Source organism: Elgaria multicarinata, chromosome 19 (assembly GCF_023053635.1).
Source record: "Elgaria multicarinata webbii isolate HBS135686 ecotype San Diego chromosome 19, rElgMul1.1.pri, whole genome shotgun sequence".
Lineage (NCBI taxonomy): Eukaryota > Metazoa > Chordata > Lepidosauria > Squamata > Anguidae > Elgaria > Elgaria multicarinata.
Window position 1 is genome coordinate 790,158 of NC_086189.1, and position 23,706 is coordinate 813,863.

At 45.5% G+C, this 23,706-nt stretch overlaps 1 protein-coding gene across 1 annotated transcript in view; it reads left to right on the top strand.

Moving 5' to 3' along the window:
* Positions 1-7,553: 7,553 nt before the first annotated feature.
* LOC134411230 (maestro heat-like repeat family member 5) overlaps positions 7,554-23,706 on the top strand; it is a 126,730-nt gene continuing 110,577 nt past the window's right edge. The window contains exons 1-3 of the mRNA XM_063144944.1: positions 7,554-7,583; positions 9,394-9,468; positions 10,633-10,644. Of these exons, the coding sequence (XP_063001014.1) occupies positions 7,554-7,583; positions 9,394-9,468; positions 10,633-10,644 (117 nt within the window). The remainder of the gene's footprint in view (positions 7,584-9,393; positions 9,469-10,632; positions 10,645-23,706) is intronic.

A 23,706-nucleotide genomic window follows, 5' to 3' on the forward strand; every position in this document is an offset into this window, starting at 1 on the left:
TCCACAAGCTGCTGTCTGATCTTTCAAGGGTGCACCATTCTATGCTGAGGATTTCAGTCTTAATTTTTGCAATTTTAAAAAGGGGGGGGGGAAACGGGGTGGGTGTCTGGGGTGGGGGAGCAAAGCGAGGTAGCAAGTGACCATCTCAACTCCCAGTGTAGGGAGGAGGAGACTTCAAATGCAGCACCAGGACCTCCAATGGCAGAGGAATTGAGAGGCAAATCACAGTTACTGAGAGGATTAAGCCCTCCTTTCCCATGTGGGGGCTCCCAATAAAAACTGGACCCCCCCATTGTTAAAAAAGAAAAGAAAAAGGTGGGGAGATGCAGGATCCCCACCCCCACGGAGAACGCTTCCATACTATACATGTAGTGTATTTTTTAAAAGGTAATACACAACAAATTAAAAGTCATAAAATGCTCTTTTTCAAACATGGAATACATTCTAGTCCTTTTTTCAAACTGCATCGATAGCTGTTAAGACCATAACATACAGTCAACTCAAAGAATCTAATTAGTTATGCAGCAAAATCTAGCAACAAGATTAACAATACCCATTACATATACATATTTTGAGCGACCTGTTATAAGAAAACAGACGGGCAAGCTGCAATACTGCAAACACAATTCGCTTGATTAAAAAGCCTCAGCGTTTGTTGTGAGTCCTGCTATCAGAACTAAATTTTTTGGGTGCGTATGTGTGAACAAGCCCTGATGCATTAGGGAAGGTGCGGGTTGATTTTATAGTGTTCAGCTGAGTCGTGATGGTGTGATTTAACCCTGAATGGTGATCAAAGGGTCAACGGTAAGTTAACAGTGATTAATTGTGTGCAATTAATTCTAAAGTATCATTGAGCCCTCCTGGAGTGAGGGACTTCAGAGATAGAATCCAATAGAGTTCTCTCCTGCTAAGAGTGGCTTCACTTCCTCTAGTTTTTTCAATGGCCCACAACAGGATAGATTCGGGTGAATGTTACTAGCCAGCGGGGCTTCAATTTTGTTATGTCTCAAATTATAAAGATATTCCCCTATTCTAGTCTTCAATTGCCTTGTTGTTTTCCCTAGGTAGAGTTTTGAACAAGGGCAGGCAATGGCATAATCCACTCCTATGGACTGAGAGGTGAGGAAATCTTTTATCTCTACACAACAGGGACACTGATTCAGAAGCAGCCAAAGGACTTCGCTTGAAACTGACAAGACATTTTGGGTGAAACTGACCAGGGGCGGATTGAGAGACTAGCTCTGGTGCAGATAAAAGTACTACGAGCCGGAATTCTTTGATTAGAGGCAGTTCAGGCGAACGCTCAAAAAGGAAAAAGGCTCCAGAAAATATTTAACATATAAGAATAAGGTTTCCAGTGTCAGCTCCTGAGGAAGGAGTATTATTAATCCGAAACATCGAACATTCTGGACACAGATGAGAATTTATAAAGATTTTAATCACTTTTATTGGCACCAGAGCTAGTCTCTCAATCCGCGCCTGAAACTGACCAGCCTTTGAAGAGGCTGTTCCGGACCTACGGAGGAACGTGTTCCTTTGCAGTTAAACACACACACAGATCTAAAGAGTCTCTCCCCCCTCACCTTCCATTCTTCCCTGGAGGTCCAGTGTACTTAATTTGCATATAGGTGGGTGAGGGTTGCTGCTGCAAATCCCATTGATTTCAATTGCTACACGCTGCCCCTTGGTCTGTGCTTAGGAAAAGGGCGCAGAAAGAGGGGAAATCTTTCCAGCCCCCTTCCCTCTGTTTCTCTCCCCTCCAAGCACAGACCAAGGAGCAGCAGGTCAAATTAGCAGTTGAAATCAATGGGATTTACTTTTGAGTAAAGGACAACCATCTGTCAGGGATGCTTTAGGGTGGATTCCTGCATTGAGCAGGGGGTTGGACTCGATGGCCTTGTAGGCCCCTTGCAACTCTGCTATTCTATGATTCTATGAAATCCCCTACTGGGATTTCCAGTACTGGGTAAGTGTCCATTGGATAGGGTGACCCTATGAAAAGGAGGACAGGGCTCCTGTATCTTTAACAGTTGCCTAGAAAAGGGAATGTCAGCAGGTGTCATTCGTATATATGGAGAACCTCTTGATCACAACAGTTAAAGCTGCAGGAGCCCTGCCCTCTTTTAAATCTGCTCAGTCTAGTATAGCTCCTGCATGTTTAACTGTGGTGATGAAGAGGGAATTTCACCAGGTTCTCCATATATACAAATGACACCTGCTGACATTCCCTTTTCTAGGCAACTGTTAAAGATACAGGAGCCCTGTCCTCCTTTCCATACGGTCACACTAGGTGCGTGGAGCACCTGAGTCCTCCAACTGCTCCGCCCCATATCCCGGAAGTCTGTGCATTAGGAGCCCATGCAGTAGCGCCAGCCATTTTTGCGTGGACTAGCACGTAAATGTACGTTTTTACGGGGAAATCCTCCGTTCCTCTAGTGGCTCATGGCCTGTCATGCTCGCGGCCATTTTGAGTGTGTCTGCTGTGCCGGCTAATGCCATCCGCCATGTTGGTGACTCCTCTTTATAGTACAGCTCCAGCGGCCATTTTGAGTGTGTCGGCCATGGGAATGAGCGGGCCAAAGCAAGCGAACGGGACGCATCATCAACAAGCGACATCGATATCATGACACAACAAAGGGAAGAAGTGCCGGGCAATGAGGAAGTAAATGTGAGTTTAACACGCGCCTGTTCAATCAGATGTAACTGCATCAAAATCTTTGCCGACTATGCAAAATGGTGGCCTCTGCAGACGCTTAGGCAAAGCAGCCGTCTGGAGCAGTGGAATTGCCCGCAGTATAGAGCAGCCATGGCAATTTTGGCCACTCTATACTTGAGGCTCTATTATTTCAGCATGTTAACCACAGACATGTGTCAGATGACACTTTTAGCCATGGTTAGTGCTGCTAACCATGTTCCATAATGCCAAGTTTGAAGCATATGGGTTCATCGCCTGATTTTTGGGAGTTTTTAAAAAAGTTTGAGGTTTTTTTAAAAAAATGAAAATATGCTGTCATTTTAAAAGGTAAAGACATGTAGCTTTGCACCATGGTAGGCCCTTAGTAGGGCTTTAGGCATGCCAAGTTAGAAGCATATGGCTTCATCCCCTGATTTTTTGGAGTTTTTTAAAAATCTCAAACCTCGTTGAGGACTAGAAGCTTGAGAAGGAAGTTTCCTAAAAAAGAAATGAAAATACAGAAAGAAACAAAAAAATTAGCACCATGGTAGAGCTTTAGTAGGGGTTTAGGCATGCCAGGTTTGAAGCCTATGGGTTCAGCCTCTGATTTTTAGGAATTTTTTTTGAGTGAGAGTTTTGGTTTTTATAAAAAAATTAAATACTCTGTCATTTTTAAAGGTGAAGACATGTAACTTGGTAACATGCTAGATCCTTAGCAGGGCTTTAGGTATGCCAGGTTAGAAGCATATGGGTTCATCCCCAGTTTTTTAGGAGTTTTTTTTAATTCTCCAACCTCGTTGAGGACTAGAGGCTTAAGAAGTTTCCCCCAAAAGGGAAGGAAATTACTGAAACAAACATAAAAATTAGCACCATGGTAGGTCCTATGTAGGGCATTAGGCATGCCAAGTTTGAAGCATATGGAGTCATCCCCTGATTTTCAGGATTTTTTAAAAAATTGAGTTTTTTTAAAAAAAATGTTTAAATACGCTGTTATTTTTAGAGGTAAAGACATGTAACTTGGCAACATTGTAGGTCTTTAGTAGGAATTTAGGTATGCCAAGTTTGAAGCATATCGGTTTATCCCCAGATTTTTAGGAGTTCTTTAAAATTCTCAAACCTCGTTGAGGACTAGAAGCTTGAGAAGGAAGTTTCCTAAAAAAGAAATGAAATTACAGAAACAAACAAACAAATTAGCACCATGGTAGAGCTTCAGTAGGGGTTTAGGCATGCCAGGTTTGAAGCCTATTTGTTCATCCTCTGATTTTTAGGAATTTTTAAAAGTTTGAGTTTTTAAAAAAAAATTTAAAAAAATACGCTGCCATTTTTAAAGGTACAGACATGTAACTTGGCACTATGGTAGGTCCTAAGTAGAGATTTAGGTATGCTACGTTTGAAGCAGATGGGTTCATCGCCTGATTTTTAGGAGTTCTTTAAAATTCTCAACCCTCGTTGAGAACTAGAAGCTTGAAAATTTACCAAAAAAGAAATGAAATTACAGGTACAGGCATAATAATTAGCACCATTGTAGGTCCTAAGCAGGGCTGTAGGTATGCCATGTTTGAAGCATATGGGTTCATCCCCAGATTTTTAGGAGGTTTTTTTATAATTCTCTTACCTCGTTGAGGACTAGAGGCTTGAGAAGTTTTCCCAAAAGGGAAGGAAATTACTTAAACAAACATAAAACTTAGCACCATGGTAGGTCCTAAGTAGGGATTTAGGTATACCAAATTTGAAGCACATGGGTTCATCCCCTGAATTGTTCAGGCTACACCAGTTGAGTCACATTCAGGCAGTTTGTGATGGCATCTAGAACTGCGGCTTTGCCTTGTGGGAAAGTCAGATGTCTCATCATTTTGCGACCGGCATGCAGCTGCAACCCCCACAAAAGAGGGGCGGTGGGTGTGCAATTCCCCTGAGTTATGCCCATCATGGTACGACTGGAGGAGGACTAACATAGGAATGTAGGCCTGATTCTGGGATGCCATCACTGGGCCTCGGGCCTCTCCTGAACTTGTGCAGGCTCCTACCGCCTGTGCTATTAGTGGCAGCTGTACTGCCTGCTGGCCATTAATGACTCTGAATACTCTTTAGAACCCTGGACTGCATTGCAGGGTTGTTGTAAATCACCATTTCAGCCTCAGGCCAGATCTACACCGAGCAGGGAATGACACTTTGAAGGCGGTTTGAAAATGGTATATGGAGCATGTCCTGGGCCCCATCAGTTGTCAATACCATTTTAAATGGTTACAAAGCAGTAGTGTAAGGGAACAATTCTATGCTCCCTAGACAGTGTCTGGGGGGCCACAGGAGACTGATGATTCCAGGATCATGGAAGGCAGCGCTCTGACCTCAGATCTGGAATCAATCCTCTGCCCCCCCCTCCTTCCTCCTTGCAGCCAACACAGAAAGAACCATGACTGATGCCTCTCCGAGGTCAGGAACTCCCCCAGTGGGCGGGGCAGAGGGGAGGGGATTGGGGAGGTCAGGATGGAGGTTATCCTGAGGCTTTTCCAGCCTCCTTCCCACCCCCTCCAAAGCGTCCCAGCTAGACGGGCAAACAAGCCGATCTCATGAAAGGGCAGAGAGGGAGGAGAGGGAGGCGGAAATTACTCCCGCCATGTCTCTGGCTCTCCATGGGATACTTGTGAGCTTCTACATTCAGAGGCTTCCGACCATCGAGGCTGGAACGGGTAGGATGGTGTCTTAACATGACTTTGAACTGCTTAAAAAAAGGCATAGGATTGAATCCATTCAAACCGGGCAAAAAATTATTATTTTTATTATTATTATTATTCTACCTTTCTTCCTCTTGCAAAGAACCCAAGGCAGCTCACATAGTCCTCCTCCTCCTCTCCATTTTATCCTCACCACAACCCTGTGAGGTAGGTCAGGTTGCGAGTGAGGGACTGGCCCAAACTTAGCCTGTGAGTTTCATGCCTGAGTGGGGAAACCAGATCTCCTGAGTCCCAGCCCAACACTCTAGCCACTACACCACGCTGCCTCAATGCCTTCGGAAGTGGTTTAAGCTGGTTCAGAATGCCAATCAAGTAAATATCCCTGCCCTCTTTTAGACATAAGTAATAATGATTTATAAAATGATAAAAAAAGGAGGAGGAGGCTTTTATTAAGGAAGGCTGGAAGGAGTCAGCAGGAGCATTGCTCGTGAACTCACAACCCTCTGGAAGGCGGTGACCGATAGGGAGGGTCATTCCTCACAAGAACTGGACTGCCGTGTTACACGAACAACGTGGGAGGACTTTGGGGGGCAACAGTCCAAGGATTTTGAACGGACTGACTTGCTCCCTCCATTGCTGGCCAATGGCCGTCTGTGATAGCGGATGGAATTAAGTCACTCATTGTGCCAGTGAAAAGCAACGCAGCCCAGCGTATCCCCCCACCCCATTAATTAAAGGTCGTTGTTGAATGGTGGGCACCAGTACTGGCATCACACTTTATTTGCACTGAAGTGTTCCTGAAAAGTCCCAGCAGAGTGGAGGGGGCAATATTGGTCCCCATAGATAAAATGGGGGGAGACGAGAAAATGCAGCTGGCTATAGACCTCGTCTCCTGGATTTATTCTATTCTTTATCCTATTCAATGGATTTGTTGGAAACAGCTGATTCTGACAAGACTAATCCATCTGTCTTAAGACAATATAAGAGGTCTTATGATGAAATGCAAATGACAGGTGTTTAATGATAAATATGTAAATAAGTAAAAAGTAGTAGAATTGTATGAAAAGGAAGATACAGGTTGACATTCAACCAGATTCCTGTTGCAAGGAGTCTTGGGCCCCCTGAAAGAGAAACAAGTGTTGTATAGCATAAGAAAAGTGGGCTTCCAGATGCACTTCATCCGCTGAATGAAGTGTCACCCTCAGAGAGCAGTTCCTGGACTCGCTCATCAGGCAGCTGAATTCCCTTCATTCAGGTCTGCATAGGGACTCCTGCAGATATTAACACCATCACCTTAGCAGTGCTGAAGAAATGATCACCAATTACTGTCGCAAAGGGTTGCTGTGCTTGTGATGTTGGGGACTGCGTTGAATAATCAATGCAGCACCACTGCACAGGCACCACGGGGCAAAGAAGGCATCTAGACAGCCCCCTAGTTTCCTTCTAGGGCACCTATTGATTTAGACTTTTCCCCCTCTCCCTTATATTCATCTATCATCTATCGCACCAAGGTCAATTCTTTTGGTTACATTTCCTTCAATGTAGAGTTCCCTGAAATTCTTATAGAAGGATGAAAATTGCAGTATTAAGCCATTAGACCAAACATTCCAATTAATCATGTCAGATATATCGTATAATAGAGGCGAGGAATAATCAAAACAATACATTTAGGCAGAAAACCCATTGATCTCTCACAACAAGTGCTTTAAACCTTCCTTTCTATTGCAACTCAAAGGATCCATGGCTAGGATTATGGCTCATGGGTCAGTGGGGGGTGAGGGTGGGGTGGGGTAGAAGGCCCCCTTCACCCCCCTGTGGTTGCCCATGGTGGTCACTGCCTATATCAAAATCCCATCCAGTCCAGAGCCGGATTCTCCACAATGCCGGAGTTCTAGCAGCCGTGGTGACGCAGGATTCCAACCCCGAGAGACCGTTGGTGTCTTGAGAGAGTGTGGCGGATTAGTGTGGGAGTGTGGCGGATTGGCGTGGGAGTGTGGCTGTTTAGTGTTTCTAGTGCTACCAGCATTTATTGTTCATTTTTCTTTGTAATTTTAAAGTTAAAGTTTAATATTTGGATAGGTTATTAGTTGCGAACTTAGTTGTTAATAGTTTAGGCTTCCCTTCCCTCCCCTCCCTTCCCCCCATCCCAGAGAGCTGACCCCCTTCCCCCTCCCCACACCGTCTTCCACCCACCGCTGCTCATGATGAGCATCATCAATCCAACGTGGCGCAAGGTAAGAAGGGTTCCATCTTGGTGGTTTAAATTTTTTATTTTTTCCCAACAGCATCTAAGCAAACATCCCACATGGTACATACAAACAAGGGTATACATATAACAACTACAATTACACTAAAAGCACTTAAGGGTGAGGTTAAAGTATATTTTTCTTTTGCCCTCTTCATGCCAAAAATGCTGATTAATTTCTTCATCACCCTTTATATATCCAATTCAATTTTTCTTATGATCTTATAATTTATTAAAATCTCCTACATTGGATTCACAGAGTTATGCTTCTTTCCTCCCTTTCCCCACATCGCTGTAAGTTTTTCCATCTCTGCAAGTTCCAACATCTTCAACATCAATGCATTCATTTTTGGTGTTATTTCATTTTTCCAGTTCTGTGCGAATAGCAATCTTGCTGCCGTCACCCAATACGAAAAAGCATTTCCCCCTTCTCTTTTATTTGTTTGTCCATTACTGCAAGTAAGAAAGCTTCTGGTTTCATTTCTTTAATGTTTTTTGGATTAAGGAGGGATTTGAGTCCAAAAGGTCTTGGCTTTTTTACAAGTCCACCAAAGACGATAAAAGGTTCCTTCTTCTTTTTTACATTTCCAACATTTACTTGAAGCCCCTTTAAACATTTTAGCTAATTTTACAGGTGACATATACGATCTGTACATCATCTTATACAAATTCTCTTGAAGATTTGCACATTGTGTAAATTTTAAACCCTTTCCCCACATATTTTCCCATTCTTCCATTAAGATATTATGCCCAATATTTTGTGCCCGTTTTGTCATACAGTCTTTTACTTGTTCATCTTCTGTCTCACATCTTAACAACAATTTAGGGTCCCATCTTGGGAAGTGTCAGCTGGTGGCTCTGGAGAGAGAGGGCCAGCGGGGAATCGGGGGCTTTGCTTCTCCCACAGGCACTGGAGGAGATTTCATGGGTTAGGGGGTTCTGCCACAAGTGAAGTCAAAATTGGGGCAGCTTTGCAGGGGGGAAGGCAGGGCACGTCCTGGGGCAGGAGGGAAGAGCCCTATTTCGATGACACCTCTTTCATGCCAGAAGTTAATCGCATGCACCTGGCCGCAGCTCTTTTGCCATCGCTCATATAAAATCACCAAACTTATCTTCGTTTTCTGCAGGAGAGAACGAAGAAATGTACTAAAAGTGTGCATAATTCTGAACTGCCTTTTTCAAACCACTTTTTCTTTTTGTGGGGATTTGCACCAAATCACACTTGCATAAATAGGCATCACTAATGCACTTTATTAGATCTATGCTAACGGGCATTAGTGTAAATGGGATGAAATTCTTGGACTTTCTTAAAAAAAGTATTGATTTTTTCAATGAGTGGATGATGGAACGAAAGACACCTGACAACATGCAAAACACAGGCAGAAAGACTGAACGAAATGCGTACACCCTGGGCCCAGCAAGTGCAGCCTGAATTACAGGAGTCAGAAGCGCTGCCAAGCCCTCTGTGGTCCACTGGAAACAGGCCAGTCTCCCCCAGGTAGACCACGCTCTGCCGCCCCCCCTGTCTTTTCTCAATGCCACAAGTGGGCTGACTTGTGTGATCCACGCTCTTTTCTTTTTTAAAAATGGAATTCCACTTTCACAGAAGTGTGTTTTACACAGATAAAGCTGAAGGCATCTGCCTGATCTCCGAAGCGCTACCCTAATCTGTTAGGCGATGCTGAGTGTGTTGTCTCCCTTCTGCCTGCCCTGGATCTCCCCTAAAACGTCGACACGTTCTCAGTCATCCTGGATTGGATCCGCCAGTTGTTGACCTGTTGTCCATCTTTCTCTTGCAGGACCTGGGTGTGACCAGCTACCCAGCAAGGCGGCTGCTGTGGGATTTCATGGAGGCGCAAGAACATCAGTTGCGTGTAAGTCTCCCAAAGCTCTGAACTTTCCTGTAGAGGTGGGAGGAAAAGTCAGGTAGGAAGTCCCAATTCCCAGACCTAGGAAGATGCCCTTACCTTACATGCAACAGGCCATAAAATCAACTAGTCGGTAGGTACATATTCAAAATGAATCTCAGCGGCCCCCCTCAGGAATGGGACCTTCGATGCCTGGAGGAGCCAGGGGAGCAGCTCCAGCCCATTAACTGAACCCATGTCCATAGGTGAGATTCCCTTTTCAGTGCATTTACAAACTTATCCCACGACTGAAAATTCCAAATGTGGACAGGTATAATCTAATGTTTCTGTATCTTTAACAGGTGCATCCCATAGTTGTGGGATAAGTTTGTAAATGCGCCGAAAAGGGAATTTCACCAATGTATGGTAGCAAACATGTATTACCCCCAGCGCAACAGATGAAGGATAAATGAGGGATGAGGAGGAAAGCCTAACACAGAATTTAGGAAAGGCCTACGTTTCCCCACCCCCAACATCTGCAAAGAGCAACTGAGTATTCATTGACAAAAAACATCAGTTTCAAAGTTCAACAGCATGGGAGACAGAGTGTGCGCCTCCTTAAGCACTACACACACACACACACACAAAAGCACACACTTTTGAGAAAACACAGGCAAAAGCTGCAGCAGGAGAATTGTCGTTTTGTTTAGTTACAAAGTATCTTTGCGGGGGTTGATCCAGGCATGGTGAACACAGCTAGGGTGACCATATGGAAAGGAGGACAGGGCTCCTGCATCTTTAATAGTTGTATTGAAAAGGAAATTTCAGCACATGTCGTTTGTATGCATGCAGCCACTGGTGGAATTCCCTCTTCATCACAACAGTTACAGCTGCAGGAGCGCTGTCCTCCTTTGTGTCTGGTCACTCTAGTAGAGCGCCTGCAGCTTTAACTGTTGTGATGAAGAGGGAATTCCACCAGTGGCTGCATGCATACACAGGGCATGTGCTGAAATTCCCTTTTCTATGGAACTGTTAAAGGTACAGGAGCCCTGTCCTCCTTTCCATATGGTCACCCTAACACAGCGTTCAGAGTGGGAATTTGACTTGCCTTCTTGTGCGATTGCAAATCACACAACGTCTATCGGCGTTTTCTCCACTCACACCCCTTTTTTGCTTGTCTTTGTGTTTCAGTGTTTGCAAATTGTAAGTGCTAATTGTTTTAGCATCTTAGTTCTCCAAAATCATGTTTCCAGTTTCCTTTTCTTTGCATTTAGACGTATGCTTTGCCTAGCCATGGTGAAGAAGTACTATTTGGTTAACTTTAAGATGACACCTTGGTTTGTTGCTTTTTATTAAATTGTATAAAGAAACAGTTTTCTAAGTGTCCACCCTCCACCTCTGCTTCTCGGGCGTGAAAAACGTCCGTAAGAAACTGTTAAAGGTACAGGAGCCCTGTCCTCCTTTTATATAGTCACCCTAGCCATATGGAACGGAGGACAGCGCTCCTGTATCTTTAACAGTTGCATAGAAAAGGGAATTTCAGCAGGTGTCATTTGTTTATATGTAGAACCTGGTGAAATTCCCTCTTCATCACAACAGTTAAAGCTGCAGGAGCTATACTACAGTGACCACATTTAAAAGAGGGCAGGGCTCTGGTCATCCTTTACAAAAAGTCATGAAATTCAAAAAACAAAAACCTACGGTTTATGAAACAACGTTAAGTACGTACACTTTTCCATCAAGCACCAAAACGCGGGGAAATTGGGAGTTAAGGCTCACCAACCTTAACGCCACATCCTCCATAAGGAGGCAGAAAGTCCCAGTGAAATTCTCATTCTGCCAAAGCAGATAAACCATGAGGACAGGATGGAGATTAGGATATGCAGAGGTGGCTGTGGCGTTGTGGAAAACTGATGACGAACAGCTTAGAGCCGCCTACTTCTTTTTTTGTTTAGAGCAGCTCTTCCCCAACCCGGTGCCCTCCAAAGGTGTTGGACTGCAAGGACGGAGCAGGTAAGAACCCCCCTCCCGCCTGGGCCCTCACCTGGACCCGCTGCCGCTGCTGTGCGAACTGCGGCGCTAGCTCTGGGCAAGCCCCCACCCCAGCCCACCCCACTTACCTGCTCCGTCGTCGCTGGGCCCGGGCTTGGATCGAGCGCCCTGGTCCGCCCGGAAGCAAGTCCGCACCTGCAGCCTTGCTTCTGGGTGGACTCGGGGGCTCGATTCAAGCACAGGCCAGGCCTTGACGGAGAAGGAAAGTGGTGGGGTGCGGGGGGGGGCTTGCCTGGAGCTGCCACCCCAACAGTTCGTGCAGTGGCGGCTCCAGGTAAGGGGCCAGGCAGGAGGGGGGTTGCCTGGAGCTGCCACACTTTGTGCAGTGGTGGCGGCAGGTCCAGGTAAGGGGCCAGGTGGGGAAGGGGGGTTCTTATCTGCTCCGTCGTCACCTGGCCCAGGCTTGAAGAGAGCCCCTGGGTCCACCCAGAAGCAAGGCTGCAGGTGTGGCCTTGCTTCCGGGTGCACCAGGGCGCTCGGTTCAAGCCCGGGCCCAGCGACAACAGAGCAGGTAAGTGGGGTGGGGTAGGGGGGGCTTGCCTGGAGCCGCCGCCCTACGTTCCCCATCCTGCTGTCCCAGCATTCCTGACCATAGGACATACTGACTTGCAATGATGGATCGTCGTAGTCCAACACCTTTGGAGGGCACCAGGTTGGGGAAGGGCTGCTCTAAACAAAAAAAAAAGAAGTAGGTGGCTCTAAGTTGTTCGTCATCAGTTTTCCACAACCCCACAGTCACAACCCCACTGACCTGTCACTTTTTGTTTGATTGGAGGTACCCCTCCTATTACTACTTGTGTGCTATCTATTGATGTGTTTGTATGTAAATGAGTTTCTTTATAGTACTCTGTGTATAATATTGTGTTTTAAGGGTTTTTGGTCTTTGTAAACCACCCACAGAGCCTAGGCTATTGGGGCAGTACAGAAATGGAATGAGAGAATGGGTGAATCAGTGAATATCAAGGGAGGGCCAAGTTCACCTCCTCACTCAGGGGAGAACCGAACTGGGCGACCACAGGCCAGGCTAAGCTAGCTGACTTGGTTAGGCTCTCTCAGCATGACCTACATCACACAGTTGTAAGATATTCACACTTTTAAGGATGAATTGTGGCGGGGAACAGAACCATGGAAGCCCTATTGATCCTCTTCAAGAAAATGTGGGATATCGGTAAATAAATGTCTGCGGTTTTGTCATTCTTTCTGAAGCAGTATGCAGGTTAAATTCATTGTGGATTTCTTTGCCAGGTACTCTTCTCCCTTTCCCTCAGACACTGACATGGTTTGTGTGTTTTTCCTTCACAGAATCCCCATCAGAATCACCTCACCACAGCAGCAGGCAAGGTTAGTGCCTCTTCCGTCTTCCGTGTTTTGCTGCCAAAGGCTGTTAATGGGAGGACGGCATGGGTTGCGGTTTAAACTTCCTTGGGGACCAGTAAGAATGGAAAGAGAGAACTCCAGGGCTCTTCTTCCAAAGCCTTTTGTGGGGGTGATCAGGTTTCTTTGTGGGATTGAGAGCATTGCAACATGAGGCTTTTCTTGTGCGCTCTCGATGGGTTACTCAGTTGGTGGTCAAGCCCTTTGGGGACTGGACATGTTGGTGGTCACACCCTCTTGGGCCGGCCATTTGTCCTCCTCTTTGGTTTCCAAAATATGGCCCCCCTATTATTAAGTGACCCCAAAGTTCAACTCCTCACTCAGGGGAGAATGTAACTGGGGGATCATGGGCGAGACAAAACTACTTCACATGTTTAGGCTCAATGAGCAGACCCTACCCCACAGTTGTAACTTACTCACACATTTTAAAGGTAAAATGGGCTGAGGAGAGGGAAGAAAACTGTGTAAGCTCTATTAAACTCCTTCAAGAAAACTTTGCCTATAATAAATAAATACCACCTGACACATTTGTCACAGTTATCATCAGACCTTGCCAGTGTTTGTTTATTTTTGCTTCACAGAACGCACGCCTGGCCAAAGGCCAGCCAACCCCTGTGGTAGTCAAAGTAAGTGTGGCGTCTCCCTGTTCCATGTCTTGCTGCCCTGTGGGGATAGTGGGAAGACAGCATGATGCACCCAGTTTATACATTTATATAGTTACGGCTTTACAAATTCTAAATTTAACAGAAGGCTATGGTTCAATGAGCTTTGTCTCATCCTCCCCATTGATATCAGGTTTCACTGGAACCATAAACGTTGCCTCCTTCCTCTTTCTCATTTGGGGGCTCCGTTCCACTGCTGATCTCTTTGGAAGATCTGGGTCAGTCACTACCTCTCAGCCTAACCTTCCTCACAGGATTGATGTGGGGGTAATGGGGAGGAAAGGCAGAATATCAATGTCATTATATATGTGTGTGTATATATATGTCTGTGTGTGTGTATACACCAGAAAAGCAGAACGACATCAAGAATGTGTGGTAGGTGCAACTTGCGCTCAATCTCAGTAGGTTCACCCTGAGGTTTGGCAGCGCTGGTGGCCCTCAGGGCTGTTGTTCCCTAACCTTGACGTACAAACAAAGGGTGGGTTGAGAAGAAGACACTAAGTAAGTCTTCTTCAGGTCTAACGTTCCTGATGGAGGGTGGAGCAAGGAGCCAGGGAAGGAACAAGGAACGAGGCCATGAATGTGGCCTCTGTTGTGCCAAGAGCATCCAAGAGATGCTTCCTTTTCCTCGGGGGCATTTCCCAACATGTGCAGCTGAATGAAAAGTGAATTCAGCGTAGATTTCATAAAAGTTTGATCTTCTGCCTCCCCTTCAGACACCCTTTTATGGCTCTTTTTGTTTCACAGAAACATGTGGTTTCGAGGTGGCAAAGTCTGCTCGCGGCTGTGGGAAGAGAGGTCAGTGGCCGTTCTGTGTTGTCTGTTTTGCTGCCCGGTGGTGTTATTGGGAGGAGATGGTGAGCTGGGATTTAGATGTCCCTGGGCCCCTGAAAGGATATTGTTGGAAATTCGCAGCGTGTTACGCCTTGCGCTCTTCTTTCATTTTTGTGGCGTATTGGTGAGATTAATACAGTAAGTGGCTGGATGAGGGTGAACAAGCTGAGGTTGAACCCAGGGGAGATGGAGGTGCTGTTGACTGTTGTCTCATCCTTCCCATTGATCTGTTGACTGAGTGATCTGTTGACTGAATTTTTCCAGGAAACATCTGTACCGAGCAGTGCCTGGGAAGAGGCAGTCGCAGAGGCGTTGAAAGCCCTGGACGTAAGTCTCCTACAGATCTGACATTGCTGGTGGACGGCGGAGGGAGGGAGTCAGCGAAGGAGCAAGACCATGGTTGGGGACATTCTAGTGTAGGTTGTTACGGGTGCCTGACTGGGTCCAGGAGTCCAGAGGACTCTCCACTGCCTCTCCACCCACTGGGCCCAGCGTCTTTGGGGGCAACCAGGAGCTCACGCAGTGGCATGAGCAGGGGCGGGATTGGTGGTGGCGTGGCAGCTGACTAAGGCAGAGGCGGGCAAGTCTCTCCAGTCATATTCTAGCGCCAGCAGCATCCAAGAGATCCTCCCCCCCCCCCACGAGGGACTTTTCCTGAAGATCTACATCAAAATGGGTGGTGAATTCACGGTGGATGTCCGAAATCCCTTTGGATTTAATTATTTCTCTTTTTTGCTTCACAGACTCGCTGGGCTTCCTTAGGAGAGGCTTGGGCCACGGAGGTGACTAGGGAGGTCAGTGGCTCTTCTCTTCTGTCTGTTTTGCTAAAGACAGGAGACAATATATTAATTTCTTATTCATTATGCAGAGTTTTATACTGCTTTCTAATAAAACGATCAAAGTACTTAACATAATAATAGATTTAGAGTAAACTATAATAAAATATTTATTTATTTATTGCATTTTATACTGCCCAATATTTGAAGCTCTCTGGATGGTTTAGAAAAATTAAAACCAAAAAAAGCATTCAAAATATAAAACAAACAATATAAAAGCATAGTATAAAATAAAATATAAAAACACAACCAGAGAAAACTGAGCAGCAATGCAGAAATTAATACAGATCTAAAATATAAATTCATAACAGCAAAGTTAAAATTAAGTTAATAGGCTGTTAAAATGCTGAGAGAATAAAAAGGTCTTCACCTGGTGTCTAAAAGAGTACAGTGTAGGTGCCAGGCGAACCTCTTTAGGGAGCTCATTCCTCAGCCGGGGAGCCACAGCACAGAAGGCCCTGCTCCTCCTGGTAGCCACCTGCCTCACTTCCTTTGGCAGGGGCTCACGGAGAAGGACCCCTGAGGATGATCTTAGTGTTGTGGCAGGTACATCTGGGAGGAGGCGTTCCTTCAGACAGCTTGGCCCAAGCTGTTAAGGGCTATGAACGTTAATACCAGCACTTTGAACCGGGCCCGGACCTAGCAGCTGGAAAAGGACTGGCGTGATGTGGTCTCGTTGGCCAGTCCCTGTTAGCAAAGCTGCTGCCCCGTTTTAAACCAGCTGAAGTTTCCGGACACTTTTCAAAGGCAGCCCCATGTATAACACATTGCAGTAATCCAGATCAGAGGTTATCAGAGAATGGATAACTGTAGCAAAGCTATCTCTGTCGAGATGAGGACGCAGTTGGTATATCAGTATCAGCCTAAGCTGATAAAAGATGCTCCTTGCCACTGAGTTCACCTATGCCTCAAATGATAGTTTTGGATCCAAGAGCACCCCCAAACTACGAACCCAATCCATTAGGGGGGAGTGCAACCCCCTCCAGAACAGAGTGAACACCACCTAGCCGAACAGGTGAACCACCTGCTAACAGCACCTCTGTCTTGTCTGGATTGAGTCTCAGTTTCTTGGCCCTCCTCCAGTCCATTACTGTTGTCAGGCACTGATTCAGAACAGCCACTTCCACCACCTTCTGGAATTGGCCCTCCAAGTAGGAGCAGAGCCACTGCAACACAGTGCCTCCAACTCCCAACCCAGGCAACCTTTCCAGAAGGATACCAAGGTCGATGGTATCTAAGGCCACTGAAAGGTCCAAGAGAATCAACAGGGTCGCACTCCCCCTGTCCCTCTCCCGGCAAAGGTCATCCCACAGGGCGACCAAGGCAGTTTCCGTTCCAAAATCATAACTGAACAATCAACCTATAACTGCCTGTGGTTATTTATTTATTTATTTATTTATTTATTTAAAACAATTCTATCCCGCCCTATATCATTAATATCTCAGAGCAGCGTACAGATAAAAACATACAGTATAAAAACAATAAATATGCACAGTTAAAAACAAATTAAACCATGGTTTAGACTTTGACTGCATTCTGACGTCACAATAACCCACCATGGGTTATTTAAGAGAGTGGATTGATTAACCCTTCGTGGGTTATCGTGTCATCTGTCAGGAGCTTTTTTAGCCCACGATGGCTTATTTGGCCCAAATAATACAACATCAGTTATCGTGTCACAGTGGGCTACCTTGGGTCGCACTCCGGGTTGTCTGGGAAGAGCGGCCAAAACCGCTCCCACCACTCTCCTCCAGCCGGCAGATCTCTGTTTCCAGGACCCTGTCCCCTCCCCCGACGTTGGCCCTGTGCAACCCCCCCAGGTGTCAAACACCATCTTGGTGGGGAGGCAGCAGCTGCCTGGGGCTGCGATTCGCCCGGTGTGCATCCCTGCCAGTGGATGCTGCGCCTGAAGTTTTGTCCCGCTCCTGCAAGCGTCCCTGGAGTTATAGCCGCCCCCTTTTTGTGATTTCACTTGCGTGGCTTTGTCAGCATGCAGGATGTTCAATGGGCCTGCTGGGCATCTCTCCTCGGGGAGACGGACTAGGAAGCTGGATTCCCATCCTGCAACCTTCCAAGGGTTTCTTTCAGTGCTCCTCTTCACAATCTTCCTCCGCCCTTCTCTGCCCGCTCCTCCACGTTCTCCGCTATTTTGGAGGCCAAGGCTGCCCCTCCTGCTCATCTCATGCTCTCCACCTTCGCAGTCCAGCCCTGCTTGATTTCAACCAGCTAGCCTGGGCAGGGAGCCAGGCAGCCTCTCTCCCCCTCTCTCAGGCAAGGTGAACCCAGCAAGGTGACAGAGTTGGCGCTCTCCTGGACATCAGGGAAGCATCATGTGATGCAGCCTTTGCCAGGCGGCTGGGGCATGGATTCGGACATCACCAGAACCCAACATGGGTTATTTAAGAGAGGGGGTTAAATAATAATGATAATAATATTAATAATAATTTAATAATATATTTATTTCTTACCCACCCCTCCATTTTGATCGAGGCAGGGAACAACAATAAACGATAAAATACATAATACTCCATTAAAACATAATTTACATTCTTAAAAACATCCTAAAAAACATCGTGCAAACGTTTTAGAAATATCTTAAAATTCCACTCGATAATAATAATAATTCACTGAATTGTTCCAGGAAACATCTGTACCGTGGAATGCCTGGGCCCAGGCAGTGAATGCAGCCCTCCTAACTTTGGAAGTAAGTCTTCTCCAGAGCAAACATGGCTGGTGGATGGTGGAGGGCGGGAGTCAGCGAAGGAGCAAGGCCATGAATGGGGCATGGTAGCATAGGATGTTCTACTTCTGGGGGTGCAACCAGGATCACTGTCTGACAATGTGGGATGAGGGGAATATGTACTCCGGCGTAAGCTGCCTGATATCTGGGTGTTTCCTCCCCTCTCCCTGGTCAAAATGGTTCAGAAAGAAGCTGAGGTAATCCTGGGGTAAATAATAGATTCATAAAAATAGCTTGATGAATGTGTTGGCCAATCAGAATTCCCTGACTTTCCCAAGGGCAGCCCCTCAGGGCAGCCCTCAAGCCAAAGGAACGTCAACGTAGTGGAGCTTGAGTGGTGAAAGGGGGAAGTTATCAATTACGCTCTAGCCCAAAATAGAGTTCATGTACTGGTATTTTCACAGGAGTCAGAAACATCATCCGCAGCTTCACCTTCTCCTCCACCTCCTGCAACAGCATCTGCTACACCTCCTACAACAACAACAGGGCAACCATCTCCACAGGTAAGATCACCTTCTCCGCCCTCTCCTTTTCCTCCTCCATCATCCACAGCATCTTGAAATGAGAGGCAACAGTGGTTCTGCAGTCAACCCATTGACTCCATTTTGACTGGGAAGCAGGGCCATTCCACCAGCCCTGCTGAAAGACCGCTCCTTCCCTGCACAGTAGAAAGGGAGGTACAAAGATGGGAAATAGCATGTAGGGATAGTCCAAGGGAATGCAGACCACCCGCCTGATGGCATTCTTTCCTTCTATTTAGGCCGAAGGGAACCTCCCCCCAAGCAGAAAGCGGGCATGGAGGAAGAGGAATGCAGCTCCATTGGAGCCGTCGGAGGAAGAGGTAAGGCAATGCATTACACTGCACTCTCTGCTCACAGAGCTATTTGGCTCTTTCAAAACTCACCACATGAGTTGGTGGAAGCCCCTGAGGATGACCCTGGGACCCCAGTAGAACTGGCTGCCATTTCAGGGGATGGGGGAGGGAAACTCACAGTGTGGTGTCCTTCTGCGAGAGCTTGTGTTGGTCACTGCCTGTAGAGCCACTGCGACAAAGTGCGTCAAGGGGTTTTGAAGGGACAAGATGCAATGCTGCTGCCCTTTTCAGCAGCCACCCAGCTTCTCCCACAAAATTGAAAAACACATGGAGGCTGAAATTGTGTTGTCCCTTGGGAAGGGGGATTGTTGGCCCCTCAGCCTCCTCTCCCACGGGGGTCCCTAAGAGTCAGAAAACCACGGAGGCCCTCATCAGCCATTACAAACGTCTCTCTCTCTCTCTCTCTCACTCACTTTCAGATTAGGAAGCCAAAAAATGAAGGGCCCGAAAGGAAAAGGTTTGGAATTTTCTTTTGCTTCGATGTTTCAGAAATGCTGGTGGGAAATGTGACATTGGGGATGGGGTTTTGTGGTGTGGCACCATGCCCTGGTCATGCATAGAGATGAGTAGGAACTAGGGCTGTGCTCCACTCCGATTCGGATCGTGAATCCGGGGCATAGCGACCCGATCCGTCTTCACCAAAGGCGGATTCGAATCGGGTCAGGGGGAGCTGTGGATGGAGGTGAAACGGTTCACCTCCATCGGGAGCTCCAAAGGCAGGTAAGTAAGGGGGAGGGGGGCTCACCTGGCAGCGGCACCGCTGCCACACCCCATAGAAACCACTTGGACTCATTCCTCTAATGTCTCTGTTTTTGCAGGATGAGAATGGAAAGATACTGGTTCTGGTAGTGCTCCTGCCCCCTTTTCCTTCCTTCCTCCCTTTTCCCCTCTCTCTCTCTCTCTCTCTCTCTCTCTCTCTCTCTCTCTCTCTCTCTCTCTCTCATTTTTCTTTCCTTCTTTTTCATCTCTCTCTTTCTCATTCCCTTTTTCCTTTTTTTTCTTTTTTAATGAAAAACATTTACAACCTATACAGCATGCATCGCCTGGGAGGGCTGAACCTACCAGAGCCCGGGGTCAGTGGGCACTCGTGTCCTCCCTGCTGCCGCGGCGATCACCCACTCACAAGCGTGATCATCCACTCCCTGATGTGGTCCAGGATACTCTGGTCCCTGGAGGGGTCCTCATGTGTTCCACGGGCACCACGCAGATGCCTGCTTCGGCTTTTGGGAGATGCAGTCGGCTGTGGGGCGCCTGCAGAACACACGAGAACTCCTCCAGGAACTGGAGTGTTCTGGACCACGTCAGGGAGTGAGCGATCACGCTTGTGAGTGGGCGGTTGCAGTGGCAGCAGGGAGGACGTGAGTGCCCACTGACCCTGGGCTCTGATAGGCTCAGCTCTCCCAGGCAATGCATGCTGGGAGTTTTATTTATTTATTTTATTTATTTATTTCATTTATTACATTTATATCCTGCCCCATAGCCGAAGCTCTCTGGGCGATATATTATTATTATTTATTTATTTATTTATTTATATAGCACCATCAATGTACATGGTGCTGTACAGAATACAAAATATCTGTACAGATATACAAAAGTCGTAGGCAGCCTTATCCAGTCCTGGCCCATTAGACTAGGTCCTTTCCCTTTCCCTGCAACTAAGGGCAATTGTAAGGTCTCATTCGCATATATCACCTCTATTTATTGATTTATTTATGACATTTGTATACTGCCCCACACCCGAAGCTGTCTGGGCGGTTCACAAAAGTTATAAACAGTAAACACTTAAAAAGGATACAAAATTTAAAAATCATCAGAAACATAAAAACAGCAGTATAAAAACAACAGTATCTATTCAACATGGATACTGCCTCTCACTGGGGCATATTCACCAGTACATGTGTGTATCAACATTTTCTCTAGCCATGTCATACGTGGTGTACACCACATCTGTGCTCTCAGCATTCTCTCCTGCACCTGTAATGTGGTGTATCTGCTTGCTGTTGTGAGCTTCCTGGTCCTTTTTCTGTGTCCTTCTTGTACGAAACATTTTAGCGAAATGGCCTCGATTGAGGCACAACCAGCACTCACTATTCCTGTGGGGGCATGGGTGACCATCAGGTTTCCCTCCACATCGAAAACAGGGACTTCGGCTACCTTTGTGGGTTCTGTCTTCCCCGGAGAGCCCTTTTTAGCCAACTTAGGCACAGTAGCAGAGACTATCTGAGCATCTCTGGGGTTGTAGAGACCCTCTGCAAATCGAAAGCCTTCTGAGTTGCCACCTCCACGGCTTGCACAATCTCCAGGGCTTTCTTGAAGTCTAAATTGGATTCTGCCAATAAAGGCCTCTGCATCCTGTCCTCATTGATGCCACAGACAGGGCATTCAAGGTATCTCCAAACTCATAATGCTCTGACAGGCGACACAGGTCTGCCACATAGTCTGCCACAGACATCCCAGGGGAGCGTGAGGGACTGTTAAACTGAAATCGCTGCACAATCTCTCTTTTTGTAATCATTTTTTATTATTATTTCATAAACACATGTAGCCTAAAAGTATTACATAAAGCTATAAAAAAGGGAGAAGAAAAGGGGGAGAGAGAAAGGAAAGGAAAACACACATCAAGGTTAAGGTATGTTTTCGGCTCTCTACACATCAAAAATGTGAATTATATGCTCTCCTTGTTCAATACATTTAACATAATAATCAAATTCTTTTCTTTCTTCTAAGTTAACTAAATCTCATACATTGAATCCACAGACAAATACGTCGTTTTTCTATGTCTCTTGCAGAAATCCTATCAGTGGTTTCCATTCCATTCCATTTGTGAACCGCCCAGAGAGCTTCGGCTATTGGGCGGTATAAAAATAAATAAATAAATTCTTTTATAAATGTGGCGGTTGATTGATCCTTCATTATCGCTGTTAGTTTTGCCATTTCTGCCAACTCGAACATCTTCAATATGCGTTCTTGCATTGTTAGCGTTGTTTCATCTTCCCACTTCTGTGCATATAATAATCTCCCTGCCGTTGTCATATACAAAAGCAAAGTTCCCCCCTTCTCTTTCAGATGATTGTCCATTAGCCCCAATAGAAAGGCTTCTGGTTTCATTTGTATATTAGTCTTTAATATTTTCTGAATTAAAAGGTGTATTTGCATCCAGAATGCCTTAGCTTTTTTGCAGGTCCACCAAAGGTGATGGAAGGTTCCTTCTTCCTCACATCTCCAACATTTACCCTTATACATTTTGGCCAACTTCTTAGGTAACGTACTGCATGCCATCAATACATCTTCTTATAAAGATTCTCTTTAACTCTTGAACATAATGTAAATTTCAAACCCTTTCCCCACATATTCTCCCACTGTTCCACTGAAATGTTATATCCAAAATGTTAAGCCCATTTTATCATACCATCTTTTACCTGCTCATCCTCTGTTTCATACCTTAATCAAAGATTATATACATCTTTGAAATCACATGCTCATCTTTTGTACACAGTGCCATTTCAAACTCAGATTTCGATTGCTCAAACCCACAATTCTTTTTATCTATTTTAAACCTTTCCATAATTTGTACATACAAAAACCATTGACATATATGACCTTCTTTCAACAACTCCTCCCTTGATTTGAATTTATATTCATCTTTTAACATTTCTAATACATCATTGTATGTTAACTATGTATGCATAGATGACCATTCCCTCCTATGAATAGCCTCCTGGGCAGATACCCAAAGTGGTATTTTCTGTCCGAACCTAGGTTTATATTTATTCCATCCTCTTAGGATAGCACGTCTCACATAATGATTATTAAATTCTATGTTAACTTTAGCTTTGTCATACCACAAATAGCCATGCCATCCATATCTCAATTCATGTCCTTCCAGTTCCAACAGTCTCCTATTTTTCAACAACATCCAATCTTCCATCCACACTAAGCAGCAGGCAGAGAAATATGCCTGGAGGTCTGGTAAACCTAGTCCTCCTCTTTCTTTGGCATCCTGCAATATTTTAATTTTAACTCTTGGCTTTTTTGCTTGCCAGATAAATTTAGATACATATCTCTGCCACGGCTTAAATGATACGTCCGAGGTTACAATGGGTATTGTTTGAAACAAAAATAACATTCTCAGCAAATTCATTTAAATTGTTGCAATTCTCCCCAGAATAGACAGTTGGAGCTTTTTCCATCTTTTAAACTTCATTCCACACCTTAGCGTAGTTATGATGAAATAACATACGATTCATATTTGTTAGTACAATTCCCAAATATTTTACCTTCTTTTCAATTTGGAAGCCTATCTTTTCTATCAATTCTGATTGTTCTTGGGAGCTCATATTCTTTGTTAACAACTTTGTCTTTTGCTTGTTAACTTTGAAACCTGCTACTGCCCCAAACGCTTTCAATTTTCTCACCAAGATTTCAATGCCCTTTCAAGGACCTTCCAAGGTAAAAACCAAACCATCCGCAAATGCCCTCAGCTTGTATGACTCTTTTCTTCTCTTTATTCCTCTGATTCGCTCATCTTGTCTGAATATCGTGGTTCAGCAGTTCTAACTCCAAAATAAACAATAACGGGGACAGGGGACAACCCTGTCCCGTCCCCCTTTGTATTTCACAGGATTTGGTCACATTTCCATTGATAATTCCTTGCGCTTTCTGAGAGGTATCAATAGATTTCACCCATTTTATGAAGTTTACTCCAAAATCCAGGTCCTCTAGAGTTCTAAATAAAAAGGGCCAATTAAGATTATTAAGCGCTTTCTCTGCATCGAGAAAAATCAAAGCAGCCTGTTTCTCTGGGTGTTTTTCCAAATATTCCACAGCATCTATGGCCGTTCTTACATTGTCTCTCAACTGCCTCTTAGGTAAGAAGCCACTTTGATCCTCATG